Raw genomic sequence first — 18,648 nt, forward strand, 5'->3', positions numbered from 1 at the left:
GAACCGTTTCTGGGCAACGAGAAGCAGAAATCGAATAGGCTCGATTCTCGCGGCAACAGCCTCACATAACGAAGATCTGCTGTGCAGGTGCCGAAGGCAGAAAAGTGGGTAATATTCGAGTCCAGTGGTACCTTTAAGACCAACTGGGTTTTATTCAAGGTATAAGCGTTCTTGTGCAAGCACATTTTTTCAGATACAATGAAATTGAAGTTACCTGTCGATAAATATAGGTAGAGGGTGAGCTGCAAATTAACGCACAACATGTTTAACTGATGCAATGTCCAAACAGGAATAATAAACTTAAGTTTATGTGGTCACCATCTGTTGAAATTTAATTCCAGGGAGAAACGTGTTGAAGCAAATAAACAGATCAAAATTGGAGACTGATGAGCAGATGTACCCTTAATTGTGGAATGCTGAGAGTAACTGAGACCCTGTTGTTACGCTCCATCCATCTCTGTGAGAGCTATGCCTCTGCCCCTAGCCTCTACCTGTCCTGCTTCTTCAGCTATCTTGGAATCCCACACTCGAGAAAGCAAGACTTCAGCTTGTGTGGGTGGGAGGAAATGATGAGTCCTTTTTGAGCAGTATTTGCCTATATTTGATGTGATTTTCCCAGCTCCATTTAGTGATCAGGTGACTGGTCATTTTAGTACTTTCACTTTTAACAATGCTCCTATATTTCTGCTACAGAATTTAAAGCTTTGGCACTTTGTTGTTTCCAAGGAACCACTTGGATAACCACAACATATGCTTTCTGAATCAGAAGTACTTAGGAACTATGCATGATCATTGCCAGACACACACAAACCACAAACAGGGGCTTTCCCTGGCCCATCATCCTAGGTGCCTGCTGCCATTCACTTGTTAACCAAAAGGCTTCTCTTAAGTTCTCATATTTCTCACCACTATGATCCCATATTTTCTACTGCTTAAAAAAAAGCATCACAAACTACCTCCCCAAAAGGGGAGCAGTCATTGTAGTCTGCAGCAAAGTATTCCATTACTTATCCTGATTCACAGCCTACTTTGATGCATAAAGTGTTACATCCACATAATCTTCACTACAAAAGCAATATATGCTGCTAGGACTGAACAGCAGCAATATATACAGTTTTGGCCAAGGCACAAACAGTAGAAAACTGCAATATATTTTGAAAACTGATGAGTGAAACAGCCTTAAGGCTACAATTTTGTGCACAAAATTGGAATTAAAAAGGTAAAGGTAGTCCCCTGTGCAAGCACCAGTCGTTTCCAACTCCAGGGTGACGTTGCTTTCACGTTTTCATGGCAGACTTTTTGCGGGGTGGTTTGCCATTGCCTTCCCCAGTCATCTACACTCCCCTCCCCCCAGCAAGCTGGGTACTCATTTTACCGACCTTGGAAGGATGGAAGGCTAAGTCAACCTCGAGCCGGCTACCTGAACTCAGCTTCCGCTGGGATTGAACTCAGGTCGTGAGTTCACTGCTTAATTCACTGGAAGATGTACTTCTCACACGTATAACTGGACTGTGAATCTCTGGCCCCCAATCATTTGCTACATTCACACCAGATTTCTTGGCTTTATTTTCACAGCTCACTCTCTTCATCTCTGAGCCTGCTTGCAGGGAGGGCAGGATACAAATTAAATAAATATATACTGTAGCATGTATATATTACACTTGTATGGCTGCAGCAATGTCCCATGCTCTAGCCATTAAAACAGCTACAACTACAAAGGCTCTTTTCAAGATTCATGCTGTTTTTCCTGGCACACTACCATCTACGAGGGTTGTCGCAATAAGCTGCTTCCCTTATGTAATGCAAATGATCAGGAATATGTTGCAAGGCTGGATGTATTCAGTGTTCTAGTTATTTGTTGCTGTACAGAGATGTATGCTGAATTTGTTGTTGTTCAGTTGCACAGTCGAGTCCGACTCTTTGTGACCCCATGGTCAAAGTCACGCCAGGCCCTCCTGTCTTCCACCATCCTCTGAAGCCTGCTCAAATTTGTGTTAGTTACATCAGTAATGCTGTCCAACCATCTCATCTTTTGCCGTCCCCTTCTTCTTTTGCCTTCTGTCTTCCCAGCATCAGGATCTTGTCCAGTGAGAGCTCCCTTCTCATTTGGTGGCCAAAGTATCTGAGCTTCAGCTTCAGCATCTGACCTTCCAGGGAACAGTCAGGGTTGATTTCCCTTAGGACTGACTGATTTGATCTTCTTGCAGTCCAAGGGACTCTCAAGATTCTTCTCCAGCACCACACTGGGGGCATTATGTATGCTGAATACCTGTGAGAAACTCTGAAGAAACAGGGAAGACTAGCGGTATTAATGAGACATCATGTACTCCCTGTTACTCAGCACTATGTCTACCATTATGATGAGTCAAGGGTGTATGGAAGGAGGGAGGGGTATACTACAGAGGCTGTGTTCTGCTGGATGCAGTTAGGGACACCTGCCCAATGCCTCCAGTGAGTCTGGGGTGAAGATCAGGTTTAGCACACACACCCTCCCACGCACACACACTGTGCTCCAGCTTGCAGCTTATGTACTGCATTGTCCTATGAAAGAAAATTAAGGTGGGTAGCCATGTTGGTCTGAAGCACTAGAACAAAGTTTGAGTTCAATGGCATCTTTAAGACCAACAAAGTTTAATTCTGGATATAAGCTTTCATGCAGTTTGTCGGTCTTAAAGGTGCCACTGGACTCAAACTTTATGGAAGAAAATGAAAGCTACTGAAGAGAGCCAGGAGCCTTTATTTGAATAAGTTTGCCTCTTTCTCTGCATATTTGTTCTCACAGAGTTATGTTAGGGTGTTTACAAATGTATGTACAAACAAGGATCAGTGTACCTTTTAACGTTGCATAGTGAACTCAGTCTTCACTTCTCAAATGATACCTCCCTCGCCACACACACATACTTGGTCATTATGAATCCAGCACACTCTCATCTTTTCCCCTTTATGTTATGGTAGGGTTTTAAAATTACGTACTTTTTCCAAGTGCCATGCATATTCATCTGACTGTTTATTAGGTTACTTTAAAAATAAATTGCCAATTTTTAAAAAACATTTAAAATGTTCAGAGAGCAGTGTGATTTTTTTTTTTAAAATATTGCTTTTATTTAAAGGGAAACAGATCCATCTTTTAAATGTAACATACATATCATATGGGGGGAGGAAATCACCACCAGTGTATACAAGCTTCTGATAACTTTCCACCTGATGAACCATTTGTTTCCACATACCAATACTTTTTGTTTATTCAACCTCCTCTCTGAATATACTCCAGGCCCTGAGTAGGGGTCAGTCCCCAGAAGTTGCCTTGACTCCAGGTGTGTGTGAGCGCACACACACATAAATATAAAAATATAAAGAAAGAATAAAAGCCAGCTCCGGTCTAATAATATAAAACTTAATTTTATGATTGTCACAAATGAGTGGTGGGCATATAGGAAAAATGGGTTCCCTGTTATAAAAATAGCCATTACCTTCCTCTTCCACAAGTGGACTTCCCACTTATGCAAAAAGCAGGAGGGAGAGATTTTGCTCCCACCCCACTGCAGCCTTCTGATCAATGTGAATATTAGTCCACATGGGTGCTGCTACCCCAGAAATAAACTTTCCCAGCTTTGGAAATGGCTGTTCGAGAAAGGGGAAATGCAGGGAAGAGCAATCACTGTCAGTCCCTTCTGCTGACAGATCATGTGATCCAACACAAAGGTCTTTTGTGCCAGAAAGAGCCAGGATATAACATTTAAAGGGTTGGGCCAGGACCTTGATCTGCATTCAAATATCCCCTCTGTCCTGAAGTTTGCTGGGTGATCTTGAGCCCATCACCATCAGCTTAAACTACCTCATAGGCTTGTCGTAAGGACAAAATTAGAAAGCGAGAGCCATGTATGCTGCTCTGAGCTCCTTGGAGGAAAGGTGGAATAAAAAGTGTAAGAGATGGAAAGTGAATTCTATAATGGATGTCCATTGTCCGGCTTTCTTAAGATAATAGAGCTCAATGCACACATTGTCAGTTTAGAAAAGTGAATCCTTTATTTCTGTTGCAGACAAAGCCATGTGGTTGGTACTTCATAAGAAGATCTTTTCAAAAGAGAGTCATCATATGGAATATGCCATGTGCTACCTGTAGTTTGCACAATGGTGTCGTAATTCAGTACAGGCTGGGGAGTATAAAAGTGAGAGGTTAACACAGTTGATGCATATTTCTAGAATACATTTTCCCTCTTTTCAAATATCAAAAAAGGAAAATCTGTCACTTCTCCAGACCTGCTCAACAATAAAATATTATATGATATGATAAATGAATTCATTACTAAGGGAATACCAAACTGATTACATCACTTAACCCTTTCAAGGTTAAAAAAATCCTTTAACACTTTAAAGGCGTGGAGAGATGCATTTTTCTTTGGAGGTTTAAACTGAGCAAAACTTCACCTTGAGTTTTAAATCTTGTTATATGCCGTCCTGAGCCCTACATGCAGGGAAGGGCAGCCTAGAAGCCAAAACAATAAATTGGTTTTTTTTTTAAGGTTTCTTTTCTCTTACACAATACAAGCAGAAGAAGGTAAGTCAATTGCTCACCACCCTTACCTACCACAAGCTTTACAAATACATATGGTAGCCTGGCTAGACACAATGAGATGGTCAAATCACGCGCACACACACACATGGATATGAGAGCGCACTCTCTCTCTCTCTCTCACTAGACAGGTGCAATCTCATAGGGAACAGAGTGAAAACTCTAGAGGTTTTTTCCTGGAGACTTCAGGAAAAGCTTCTTTGACCTGGCCAGGAGAAGGAGAAAGAGATGATAAAACTCCTGGGACTGAGAGGAAGGAACTTTTTTGTGCTCATTCCATAAAGGCAGACAGAACTCTTACTGAGGTCTGCTAGAGACAGCCACTGCCAAGTGAATAGGCTTCAAGGTATTGGGGAACCTTTAAGAACAATTGTAAATTAAGCTAAAGAGCCCGCCTTTAATAGGGCATTTACTGAGGGAGAGATAGAAGAATTGCATTTTACACTTTTCTTTTGGATCCCTTGCTCAATCTGTGCTGAGAGTATGCAAGTGTACATTTTCTTTAAATGCTTTATATCTTTTAATTTTGCTGGTGGTTCTCTGTACCACACTAAATCTCCTTTGTTCTGGGCATGCTATTTTAAAAGGACTGCAGGAAGGAGAGTAGTGGTCAGTTGAGATGCGGCTACTCCCCCAGTTGGTGTATAAGGCAGTAAGCTGTCCCCATGGTAACCAGATGCTGTATAGCAGGAGACACACAGGTGAGGCTCCAGAACAGGGAAGAGAAGCTGCGAGCTCTGGTTTCAGGCCCATAGCCACAGGGGGGCCTGTGGAAGCACTGTCCTCCAACTTCCAGGCAAGGAAGTCGCCTGGAAGGAGGGCAGCCTTCTCTCTCTCAGCATGGCTGAGCTGCCGAAGCAGCAGCAGCAGCCAGAGCTGGGAGACCTGAGCAGGGCACAGTGCACTGCAGCAGCAAAAGCAGCATGTGGAGAGGAGGGAGGTGGAGTAGCAGGAAGCGGAGAAAGTCATGGGGCCGGGAGGATGGATGGAGCTGCTGGCTGCAAAGTGCTTTGGGGGGGTGGAGAGGGAGATGGAAGGAAACCCCACTGCTTGCATGCAAGGTGCAGTCCCTTCTTGACTTCAATTTTTTACAGTTGGCTGCCTCGACTTGGCCAACTGTAAAAAATTGGTCTCCAGCTTTTGCCCCTACCCCTGCCCCAGAAAGCTTCTGAGAAGCAGCAAGCCCCACTGTGGATGGGAAAGAGTGCCTGACTTTTTAAAAAGCCCCCTGATTTTTAAAATCCTGGCCACAGCCCTGTCTGGTTCTCTCAGTGAGCAATTCCAACAAAGGCCAAGTCGTGGCAGTGGTTGTGAAAGCCAGGTGTTTGACATGTGCCAGGTGAAGACCTTGGATGGGCCACTGATGCCCAGATGCCTTGGAGAACACAGAGGAATAGGGCTTGCTTGCAGGTAAGAGCGGGACTGCTGCCAAAAAGCATAAAAAAATTATTACCCCCTCCCCCCAAATTGTCCCCCATTTCAAGGCACCTATCAAATATACTATTGGGATACACTGTCAAGAGCATATCAAACCAGTTTGTTTGCAAACACTACATTACTGTTAAATTGATTAATACTGTGAACTGATACCTCAAACTTCATCTTCTTTCCAGGAACATAATTAGAAAGCACCATCTGATGTCCACGTTGCCATTTAAAGAACAGGCGTCGAGTGAGGCTGTCAGGAAGGCAAGCTTTGTGATCGCGTAACAAATCTCTGGTAACAAACCTACAGTGACTGCCTGAGTGAAGAGTGGCATACAGCAGGAAGGGATCATCTTCAGACCTTAAACAGGGAAAGATAAAGAACCATCATACACTACAGAGCTTAATGAATAGAGCTATAATATGAAATTGTTTGTTGTCATTAACTGCACAGCTATTTACTTTTTCCTATTTGCCCAAACATCTATATTTTAAGAAACAGAATTTAAAAGAAAGTTTCTCCTTCAAGTACTATCAGTTGATACATCTGTGATACGCATCTGAAAGAGACATCAGCACCACGCAGAAGTTGCAGCTTAGCAACATAATACAGTCCTCCAGTCTAAACTCATGGTGCTGGATCCAGACTTGGTTGGCAATTTGCATTGATTCTCCCCTCCCCACTGCAACTCTGCTCAACTATCTCCTCAGGGTCCTCTATTCCTCAGAAGCAGTGTTTCCTGGAGGCTGCAGAAGTTTGATTTTGCTGACAGAATATTAGTGCCATCCCAAAGCATTCTGCTTGGGTCTACTCAGTTAGGCTTACTTCCAGGAAAGTATTTTTAGGATTGACTGTTAGTCTGGGTCCAACCCACAGATATGAATGGGTTTAGACTGCAGTAACCCCATGCAGGATTACAGTGTTTAAAAAGCAAGTGCTAAATTCATCTGGACTCCTGTAGTGAAAGTAAGTATACAAAATATTCTTGATCTGTTGTATAGCATCTTCTGCAACACTTTCCACTCCCAAGGGTAAATGTAAAACGAATCCATCAGTTTCCTTGTAGCTCTGCTATATGGCAGCCTTTCATTGTATTTGTTTAAATGATTAGCAAGGCCGGTGTGATCCAGAAGGCCAATTGGGCAGCTGCCTAGGGTACCACCTGCCCACAGGGGCAGGCAGCAGGCGCCTCGCTGCCACTTTTCCACTGCTGTGGTTCTCACCCTTGCTGCCACCTGTCTCTCTGCTGTCCTCCTCTGCCTCACCGTCCAGCATGGCGGCTTGCAGGAGGGTGGCGGTGGGGAGGGGCAGGGCGGATGCACCATGGCAAGGGAGGGCCAGCTCTGAGCACCTCCAAGTGCATGCGCCACCCCACCTTCCTGGACCTTGGAAGGCTGAGAAGTGGTGGGGTGGTGGTGTGCATTTGGAGCTGGCCCTCCTTTGCTGTGGTGCATGTGCTACCGCTGTGCTCACCCTCACTGCTGCCCAGGAAGGCAGCAGGGAAGGGGCTGAGCAGGGGTGGCGAGGCAGTGGGTGCACCACAGCAAGGGAGGGCCAGCTCCGAGCTCATGCCCCACCCCACTGCCCCTGCTCAGCCTTTCCGAGGCGGTACACAAATCCAGGAAGGCAGAGCAGGGGTGGCGGAGCGGCATGTGCACTTAGAGACAGCCCTCCTTTGCTCCTTAGGGTGCCAAAACCCCCAGCACTGGCCCTGCTGGTGAGCATCTGCTCTGTATATCCAACCACATTTGAACACAGGAAATATACCTGACTAGCCATTAAGACAAATGAGCTGATATTGTGCTTTTCAGTACAAAGCTGAGCTTCTTAAAGCTGCTTCTCTTATTCCAGAGGAGACATGGGCATGGACCAAACCGCGAATCAGATTTGTGCATGAATTGGGCCAATTCATGGTTTATTCCCAGCTGGTCTGGACCTTGGTGGGTTTTTTGGTTCATTTTAGCAGTTTGTTTTCCCAGACAGCCTGGCGCTGATTCAATCAATTCTTAGGCAGTGCTGGGGATGGACTTTTGGGAGCCCTAGAAACACCCATAGCAGCTTGAATGGCAGCTCCAGGAGCCAATAATGGAGCTCCCATTCTGCAGCACAAAGAGTTGTGAGAGCTGAAGCTGCGCTTTCCTGGTGGCACCTGCTTTGGGGGGCTATTCCAAATCCAATCTTCCCCAAACTTGGAGAGTAGGTCGTTAGAGGAGTAGGTAGAGGAGACCCTGCTGAAGGATCCCAGTGAGTTTTACTCCCCTCGAACCAAATAAACCAGTGAAACATGAACCACGTCCGAAATCAAACAATTCATGAAACAAACCACCATTTCCCCCGGTTTGTACCCATTCCTGTTCCAGAGATTAAACAAAGTTCTGATTTTAATTGATTTCTACTTTGTTGTGGTTTTAATCAATTTTTACTTTGTTGTGGTTTTATACATGCTGTACTTCTCCCACAGCCCTGCAGTAGCAGGGATTTGCAATCTATAAATACATTAAATAATAGCAAAAATGGAACACAGCAAACTCTTAAAGGAGTAACATGGTGCAGAAATGAAGCTGAGAATATTGCAAGCATTCAACTGAAAGATCAAGCTACTTCATTATTCAGTTTCTTTCTCTCATTTTCTTCTTTACATCCATACACCATTGTTAGTGGAATGTACAATGACGACAATGACAGTTCATACTGTTTCATGATGTAATTGTTGTTTATGAATAGCTTCTGTTAAGAGGTCTGTTTGATGCTAGGGCTAACCATTTGTTCTGCATGGAATCAACCACATTTAATTTCTGGTCTGGAAAAAAATGACTTCAGTTCATTTTTATCAGTACATACACATTTTCAGTAAAGAAGAAATCTGCTTTTTTCTGCATAACAGCCATTTTTTTTTGGTCCCAAAGGCGAGATCCTTGCAGCATGTGTTTACGCCCCAGCACAAGCAGTCGCAAATTATGATTTGCCAAGTGGAGGACAACATCTAGCAGCTGTAAGAAGAGGGGAGAAGAAACAAACAACTTATGATACTGCAACCAGAAGCAAGTTTTTAATGCATGGACTTTTTTCTGTTATCTGTTCTCTTTTTCTAGCTTAATACCAAAGAAATCATAGTGTTACTGCAGTCCACTGCTGAAGCTGATTTAACTAACAGCTCTTTAGTTACAGCTGAACATTTTTAGTATCTGTGTAGGTATGTATATTACTCCTCTGATTTGCCAATGAAGCAGTTTCTCCTCCCCAACATGCTGTTGGCTCCTCTGACCCTTTACATTTCCATTTTGATTCATCACTTGCTAAAGGGATTGATGGTTAACGGAAGACTGTATTGAAGCTGCAGAGCTGACCTAGGGTTGGTCATTGGTGAAGTAGGATAAGGAAGAGAAGAAAATAAGAACTGAATCATAGAAAGAATGGGCATACCATTAGGGCCACCCTTAGGCAGGGTGAGGCTGTCCTTGCATAAACTGAGTGCAACTTAGAATCATTTGTGACATTAGAGAGAACTGTGATGTAATGGCTAGAATGTCACACTGGAATCTCAGAGAACCAGTTTCAAATGCCCACTCTGCCATGGAAGCTTAGGGGGTATCTGGGGCCAGTCACTCTTTCACCTAACCTATCTCACAGGGTTTCTGTAAGGATAAAATGAAGGAGGGCACAATGATGTTGTAAGCTGTTTCTGATTCCTGTTGGGTTTAATCCTTAACTTTCCTCATTATGTGTGTCTGTCAAATAAAAATTTGGTTACATCATAAGAAACTATCCTCAAGATTACTGAGTAAAATATATGGGTGGTGGGAGCATTTTAACAAAGATTTAAAGAGCTAGAAGCCAGAGAAGCTTAAGAACACTAAGCTTAAGCCATGGTGGATCAGGTCAACAGCCCATCGAGTCCAGCACACAGGCCAAAACACAGGTGCCATCAGGAGGTTCACTAGCAGGGCCAGAATTCCAGAAGCCCTCTCACTATTGCCCCCAAGTACCAAGAATACAGAGCATCAACGCCCCAGATTTAGTGTTCCATCTACACCGTGTGGCTAATAGTCATTGATGGACCTCTGCTTTTATGTTTATCCAATTCCCTCTTGAAGCTGTCTATACTTGTAGCCACCACCACTTCCTGTGGCAGTATACTTATTTCTCTACCTTCCCAATCTCATGCATAATTTTGTAAACTTCTATCATGTCACCCCTCAATCATCATTTTGTCAAGCTAATAGCCCTAACCTCTGTAATTTTACTTCATACAGGTGTTCCATCCCCTTAATCATTTTAGTTGCCATTTTCTGCACCTTTTCCAATACTATTTTTTTCAAGATAAGATGACCAGAACTATACATAGTATTTCAAATGAGGCCGCACCATAGATTTATATAGAGACAATATGATACTGGCTGATTTGTTTTCAGTCCCCCTCCTAATAATCCCTAGCATAGTATTTGCCTTTTTTATCACAGTTGCACACTGAATCAACCTCTGCAGTGAGTTATCTACCATGACTTCAAGATCTCTCTCCTGGTCATTTACCACCGGTTTGGATACCATCAACATAGTTAGGATCTTTTTGCTCCAATGCACATTACTTTGCACTTGCCCACGTTGAACCTCATTTGCCACTCACCCAGCTTCAACAGATCCTCTGGAGCGCCTCCCTGGTTCTCACTGCCCTGAACAACTTAGTGTCATCTGCAAACTTAGCCACTTCACTGGTTACTCCCAACTCCAAATCATTAATGAACAAATTACTAGCACATTGATGAACAAAAGCTATCGAGAAAAAATCAGAATGGATTCTGTAAGGGAAGATCTTGACTCACTTACCTTTTAGAGTTCTTTGAGGAGGTGAACAAACAAGCAAACAAGGGTTACCCAGTAGATGTTGTTCACCTAAGACTTCCAGAAAGCTTTTGATAAAGTTCCTTATCAAAGGCTCCTAAGTAAACTTAGCAATCATGAGATAAGAGGACAAGTCCTCTTGTGGATTAAAAACTGGTTAATTAGTGGAAAGTGAGTTAGTATAAAAAGGCAGTTTTCATAGTGAAAGGTGGTAAGCAATGGGGGACTGTAGTGCTTAGTACTATGTCCGGTGCTTTTTAATTCTGTCTTTAATAATAGATTCCACTGGTGTATCAATGTTAGACTGACTTACCTGTAATTTCCTGGATTTTCTCTGGAACTTTTTTTTTTTAAAGATGGAGGTTACATTAGCAAACTTCTTTGGGAATGGAGGCAGATTTTAGTGATAAATTGCATATTTTTTGTCAGATGTACAAACTCACATTTGAGTTCTTTCAGAAATCTTGGATGTATGTTATCTGGGCCTGGTGATTTGTCAGTTTTTAATCTGTCCATCAGTCATAGGACCTCCTCTCTTATAGTCTCATTCTCACTCAAAGTCTTTTGTAGGGCCGCCAGCCCTCAGTCCCAGTGGGGGATCCCTGACTGATGAACAGATTAAAGAATACTTTCTCCCCACCACAAATCAGCTGGCTGTGGGGAACCCCTCCCCTAAATAGGAGATGATTTACGCCCTGTTTAACCAAAGAGTTTGCCTAAAAACCAGAGTGTTCCCAGCACAACGGCATCACTTCCAGGTGATGTCATCATGCGGAGGATACCACATGACATGCCCAATCACCCCTGGAATGCCCCCCTGAATCCTGCCTGCCAGACCAGAAAGGGGACCTGGCAACCCTAGTCTTTTGATACCCCTCCTAAAATTGGGGGTTCTGGAGTGGGCAAGCACTTCCCATTTTCCACAGTGAAGACAAATGCAAAAATTACATTCAGCTTCTCTGCCTTTTCCCTATCATCCTTTAATAATTCTTTTCACCCTTTGCTCATCCAAGGACCCTGCTTCTTCCTTGGTTGGCTTTCTGCTCCTAATGTATTTGAAGACATTTTTATTGTTCATCTTTATATTTTTTGTAATATGTTCCTCATAGTCCTTTTTTTGCCAGCCTGATTTTATTTACTTGCCTTTTATTTACCTGTGCACCCCTTTAATTACCTCATTCAAACTAGCCTTCCACAACTAATAGGAATTTTTCTTACCTTTAATTGCTTCCATTACATTGTTTGTTAATCATATAGGCCTTTTAAAATACTTATTTGTACCTTTCCTAACCTGTAGTATACATTTTATTTGAGCTTCCAGTATTGTAGTTTTAAATCAGGGGTGGCCAAACTTGCTTAACCTAAGAGCACACAGAATAAACATCAGAGGTTTGAGAGCTACAGGCAGGCAGGCACTTTAAATGCCTTCTCTAATCTGGCTGAATGGTGATGGGGGCTTCAAGAGCTACAGTTTAGCCACCCCTGTTTTAAATAGTCTCCAAGCTTAATGAAGGAACTTGACTCTCCTTACCTTTCCTTTCAGTTTCTTCTTCACAAGCTCCTTTTTTGAGAGAAGTTAACTCTTCTAAAGTTAAATGTGGTTATGTTGGTCTTTTTGGACAACTCCCTACTTATATAAATGCTAAACTTAATAGAATTATGGTCAATGTTCCCAACTGATAATACCATGTTTACATACCAGGTTGTGAGCACTACTTAGGCCCAAGTCCAGGATTGCCTCCCCCTGGTAGGTTCTGTGACCATCTGCTCCATGGCACGGTCATTAAGAGTATTATTAGCCTTCCGTAGGGCCTGTAAAACAGAGCTGTTCCGCCAGGCTTTTAGTTGAGGCTGCGGGCATCTATTCTTGATCTGGTTGGCCTCCCCTATCGGCACTGTCACCTATGTTACAAAATGGATTATCATCTACCATCTCTATGAGATATCATGATGTGAGAAGGCCAGGCTGGGCAATATGTGATGATATGGTAAACTTCTCTGAGTGCTGTTAAGCTGTCTGTTTTTAAAATGTTTTTATTGTGTTTATTATTATTGTTTTATCATATGCCGTACTCCGCTCTGAGCCCGACGGGGAATGGGTGGAATAGAAATATACTAAAATAAAATAAATAAATAAAACCCAATGTGTTTCTCCTGACCTGAACACATATTGCCCCAATCAACGTGTGGGTAGTCAAAACCACCTATTATGATAGTTATTACATCTAGCGGCTTTCCTTAATTTTTTTTTTTTTTTTGCTATTTTAAAATCATTCTCTAACCCAGGGGTGTCAAACTCCTATGTTATGAGGGCTGAATCTGACATAAATGAGACCTTGTTGGGCTGGGTCATGTTGGGCTTGGGCCACGTGTATACCTATTTAAGATTAGGTAGGTAAGATAAAGGACACAAACAAACACAATGAAATATATATATTTTTAAAAAACCTGAAACATCCTGAAAACATTAGCACTTGATCTTAAGGGTGCTTTTTTGGTATTTCTCCCCCATGGGATTCAGGGAACTGGACAAAGGAAGCTCTGGCTCTTTCCTTCCTTCCCCAGGGGACCAGGAGGCGGAGGAACCTCATCCAATAGAAGTAAGAGAGGCTTGGCTCAGTAGCTCTGTTGTGTGATTGAATGAGCCTGGCAAAGCAAGCTTTGCCTCCCTCCCTCCCAAGGGAGGAGCTTCAGCCAATGGAGAAAATAGAAGTTTTGCTCTGTAGCTTCTGTGCAATTGAACAAGCCTTGCAAAGCAAGCTGTTATGTGGAAGGAAGGAAGAGAGAATGAGAAGGAAGCAGATGACAGCCAGTCGCTCAGAGGGCTAATAGGAGCTCTCCCCCAGGCCACATGTTTGACACCCCTGCCTTTGATCGGATGGGCAATAACAAACTCCCAGATTTCCATTTGGGCCCTCTATTTCCACATATAGCATTTCTGTAAGTGAATCTATTTCTCTAATATTCTCTCAGTTTTACTGGACTGTATACTCTCTTTGACATACAGTGCCACTCCACCTCTGACCCTGAAATGCTCACAGTTTCTATTTTCTCCTCTGAATCTAAGCATTCCAGCTACCTGTCAGGATGAGCTCCTATCACGTATTTGGTATCTTCTGGTTTTCTTATTGCAAATGACTGTTTGATGTATTATTGTTGCATTGTTGTTGCTTATTAATCATGTCTCATATTTTCTTCCTTTTGCTTTTCCATTTATATTACGTTACATATTGTCACAGCCCTTTATTTTATGCATGTTTTAAATCAGGTAATCACCTTATATGTTGCTATTAATTTAATCTCAACGTATTTTGCTTTTGAGTTTGAGAATGGAAGAGTTGGCTTTGAAGTAAAGTGGATAATTGAATGGAATGTGGCAATCTTGTCCCCTTGGCAACAGACTGGCCTGGTGCACAGCAGATGCTCTCACCAGAGAAGAGTAACCTTGACATGAACATAAATAATGCAAGCTGTGAGAACTTTTTGAAATGTCTGTAAGGCATGAAGTTAAGGCACCACACCTGAAGCCATTATTTGTGTCTATAAATATCTATATCTACTTTCTCGGTCCTGGCCTCGACCTGGTGGAATCAGCTCCCTATGGAGATCTGGGCCCTACCTGGCTTGCTGGCCTTTCGTAGGGTCTGCAAAACAGAGCTGTTCTGACAGGTCTTTGGATGAGCAGCGGGCATCTATTTATCGATTGATTGGCCTCCCCCCTACTGCTCTGCTGCACTGTGATGCTGTATTGTGGTACTACTTTGTGCTATACCACTTTGCTGTCATGCCATCTTGCTGAATCATCTTGCTGCATTTTGATGAATGCTGTAATTGGTTTTATTATTATTTTATTGTGATTTTATTTCTATTTGCTGTACTTCGCTCTGAGCCCCCAATGGGGGAATGGACGGAATATAAATAAACTAATAATAATAATATACCACACAGACTATATCAGTTCTGGCAAAGCCATGCTTTGCTACGTGTCTCTGATCATTTTCAATAAAGCTTTTTCTGCATTCACCGGAGAAGCCTAATTGATACCGAGCAAACCTCATACTACCCCATTTTATCTCGAACACTTCTAGGATTTGCATATGAACATCTATAATTCCCCAGACACATTAGGCCTGCAATCTTCCTCCTGTGGCCTCTAGAGACCTTATAAGGCAGTCTATATCATCTGTCAGCCTCTCATTTGCAACCCTAATCCACTTCCCTCTAGTCTAGGACAGTAACAGCTATCCCTTCATCTCTTACAGATGAACCATCCCAAACCAGAGACATTTCTTCTGCTCTGCCACCTTTTTGATTTTAAGTGCCACCAGTCTGGTTCCTTCTTTGAAAAAGTGGAGGCCATCGCTTTTGTACAAGTCCTGCTTGTTCAAAAAAGCATCCCAGTGCTTAACAAACTGAAACCCTTCCTCTCTACACCATCACACTTTGAGACTTGTAGCTGACCATGCACATGGAACAGGCAGCACTTTTGAGAAGGCTACCTTGGAGGTTCTGGCCTTGAGTCTCCTAAATTTTTCCTCCAGGACCGCATGACTACATTTCCCCACATTGTTTGTGCCAGAATGTACCACAACCACTGGCTCCACCCCAGCACTGTCTACCAGCCCACTTGCAAGAAGGGCAGGATATATAGAGAAGAAAATAATTAATTAATTAATCTAAACCATGTGTAATGTCTGCTTCCTTTACACCAGGCAGGCAAGTCACCATGTGGTCAATACATGGGTCTATATGCCTAAAGAACAAATCACCAACTATCAAGAGCCCTCCCCTCCCCACCCAGGGATGGTTCCTTGGTGTGTAAGGATACCTGTTCACCAACTAACTGTAGAAGTGGTTTCTTCTGAGGGAACATTCCCCTTTCTTCAGGATGGTGCCCTGTTTTGCCTTGATCCTCATGTTCCCTGACAGCAACTGGGCTGCCATTCTTGGAGTGGGATACATCTAACATCTAAGGTTGCAGGCCTAATGAAGAAGAGATTGAATTTCACTTAGAGTGGCTTACAATCTCCTTCCCTTCCTTTCCCCACAACAGACACCCTGTGAGGTAAGTGGGGCTGAGAGAGCTCTTGAGAAAGAACAGCTCTGCCAGAACTGTGGCTTGCCAAAGGTCACCCAGCAGTTGCATGTGGAGGGGTGAGGAATCAAACCCAGTTCTCCCAGATTATAGTTTGCGCACTTAACCACTACACAAAACTGGGGAATTATAGATGTCCATATGTGTGTCTCTTTTTCTTCAGGTTAGCCACCTTGGCTTTGAGGGTACAAATTTGTTCCTTGAGAACCAGGAGCTCCTTGCACTGAGTGCACATCAATGACTTCTATCCAGCTGGCAGACAGTCATACATGTAATACATATTGCTTTCAGTGGATTACAATGGATATCCCCCAACCCACTACTGGCATTCTGCCTTCATAATTGCTTCTCTCCATTTATAAATTTTCTATCTGAGCATACCTCAGGGTATGACCGGGAATGGCATAGCTGCGGGGGGGGGGGGGGGGACGCTTTGACTCTGAAATATAAATATGAAGGAACCCTCAGGACATGTAAAACATTCTGAAATACCTATAAGTGAGGTCCATGCAGGGTAGACTGGGACCATTACTAAGGAGGTTGATAGTGTCTACTATCCCATAAAGGACAGACTATATAGTAGAAGATGGTGATCATCTGGGTTGGGAACTTTCTGAGATAATGAAGGGAATCTTCCACAAGGGGTCCTAAAGGAAATAAAAACCTTCCTTCTTCCAAGATTGTAAAGGGGAAGATCTTGCCACACAGGGAACAAGAGTACTGTTTAGACAACCTAGCGTAGGCAGGGCTAACCCTTCTACAGAAATAATTAAAAGATGGTGAACACCAGTTAAAAGAACAACAGTCACCACAGAGTGGTTGAAAACTATCCTGTATGCTTATACAAAAATGATGGTTACTGAAACCCCCAAAAGGAAACACAGTGCTTTGGTTTTAAGCAACTGAAAAAACCTCTACCTACCCACTTGTTACTCATCTAATGAACTGTTTTATCTAAATTAGGCTTGAACAGGACTGTGGTGGTCTATACTTAGCTACACTGTCTTCATGGCAGAGAGGTTTCCTGTCTGGTATTGCTCCCACGCATAACTGTTTCTCAGGAAAGGTGTATGTGACAAACCACCACTTTTTACTCATAAAGAAAACTGAATACAGGGCAAATTGTAAAAATGCAGGCAAAAGTTCCTTGCTTTAAAATGTGCACGCATACCATTCTCTGTATGCACCAAATAGTTCATAAGCTTTCAAGAGTCCAGGTTCCCTTCATCAGAGCTTTGACTCTCAATAGTTTATAGCCTGGAAACTGGAAGTCTTTAAAGTGCTACTGGACTCAAATCTAGCTGTTCTACTGCAGACCAACATGGCTACCCACCTGAACTAAGCTCACTGTCAGGTGGTTAAAACAACAGGTCTATGATGAAGACTGGATTAAGTGGCAAAGCTGGTTTCTTAAACTACTTGTACTTAGTTGCACAAGTAGGTTTCTTAAACCTACTTCTTTTAAAGTCAAAACCAGCCAGGGTGGTATACTGCTTAGACTGCTGGACAAAAACATGGTAAGCTGGAGGTCCACTTTGAGGAGAAAGGCAGGGTATATAAATGAAGTAAATAATAATAATATACCTACAATAAATGTGACTACATAGTTCCTAAGGACATATTCATTCACCCAAATATGTCCAAAAGCTTCCGTCCATTTACAGACCAAATTTCACAGGACTCCAGATGTTTTCAGTTTGCCTTGAAGATTACAACAGAATGCAGAAGAGAAAAGGGAAAATTGGAATTCCAGGGGCAGATACCCTCAAAGTCAAGATGACTAAGATAAGTGATTCAAAAAAGTGGCATAAACGAAAGACAACAGTTGGTGCTTAACTGGAGGAGACCGTTTGCATCATTAGAATTCAGTTGACTGGACGTCATGGAATTTATTATGTATCGACATAGGAAAAGCACAAGATTATGTCATCATTATTAGCAGAAGTGCATTTCTGATACTTTTGCAATCAATGGGATTCAGCAATGAAAACAGAATTAAAATGGATCCAGATCACTGTATAAAGCAAAGTACAGCATCCAAAAATGTTAATTCTTAATCACAGACATTAAGAGTTAAATCACATAATGTACTTGTGCATCATACATTTTTAAAACGTCAGGCTTTTACTACAACAACCTTCCCCCTCAAAACATGGGAACATTTCTCAGATGGGAATTCCCTGAATACTTTTGTAAGAAAGCACTATGGATTATGACTCAGCTAAAAGGCCACTCACCTGCCTGAAACTGTGTCATACAAGGAAGTCACCTTCCAGAGCAGTTACCTTTGCTGCCATGAGAGTGATTCAAAATACTTAGGGGTTTTTTTTTCAAATAACTAGGGAGTGACTATGGCTGAACACATGCTTTGCATGGAAAAAGTTACACACTCAGAGCCAGTTTGGTGCAGTGGTTAAGTGTGTGGACTCTTATCTGGGAGAACCGGGTTTGATTCCCCACTCTTCCACTTGCACCTGCTGGAATGGCCTTGGGTTAGCCATTAGCTCTGGCAGAGGTTGTCCTTGAAAGGGCAGCTGCTGTGAGAGCCCTCTCAGCCCCACCCATCTCACAGGGTGTCTGTTGTGGGGGGAGAAGATATAGGAGATTGTAAGTCGCTCTGAGTCTCTGATTCAGAGAGAAGGGCGGGGTATAAATCTGCAATTCTTATTCTTCTTCTTCTACTACACATCTCCAATTATAGGATTGAGTGGTAGA

General features: G+C 42.8%; 1 protein-coding gene across 2 annotated transcripts in view; it reads right to left on the reverse strand.

The window, feature by feature from the left end:
• Positions 1-4,003: 4,003 nt before the first annotated feature.
• Positions 4,004-18,648, reverse strand: part of PRORP (protein only RNase P catalytic subunit) — a 77,600-nt gene continuing 62,955 nt past the window's right edge. For both annotated transcript variants that reach the window (XM_060261308.1, XM_060261309.1), the window contains exons 6-8: positions 8,841-8,989; positions 6,164-6,359; positions 4,004-4,154 (exon numbers count right to left, since the gene is read on the reverse strand). In XM_060261308.1, coding sequence (XP_060117291.1) covers positions 4,026-4,154; positions 6,164-6,359; positions 8,841-8,989 — 474 coding nt within the window. In that variant the 3' untranslated portion in view covers positions 4,004-4,025. The remainder of the gene's footprint in view (positions 4,155-6,163; positions 6,360-8,840; positions 8,990-18,648) is intronic.

The sequence above is a fragment of the Heteronotia binoei genome, chromosome 21 (assembly GCF_032191835.1).
Source record: "Heteronotia binoei isolate CCM8104 ecotype False Entrance Well chromosome 21, APGP_CSIRO_Hbin_v1, whole genome shotgun sequence".
Classification (NCBI taxonomy): domain Eukaryota; kingdom Metazoa; phylum Chordata; class Lepidosauria; order Squamata; family Gekkonidae; genus Heteronotia; species Heteronotia binoei.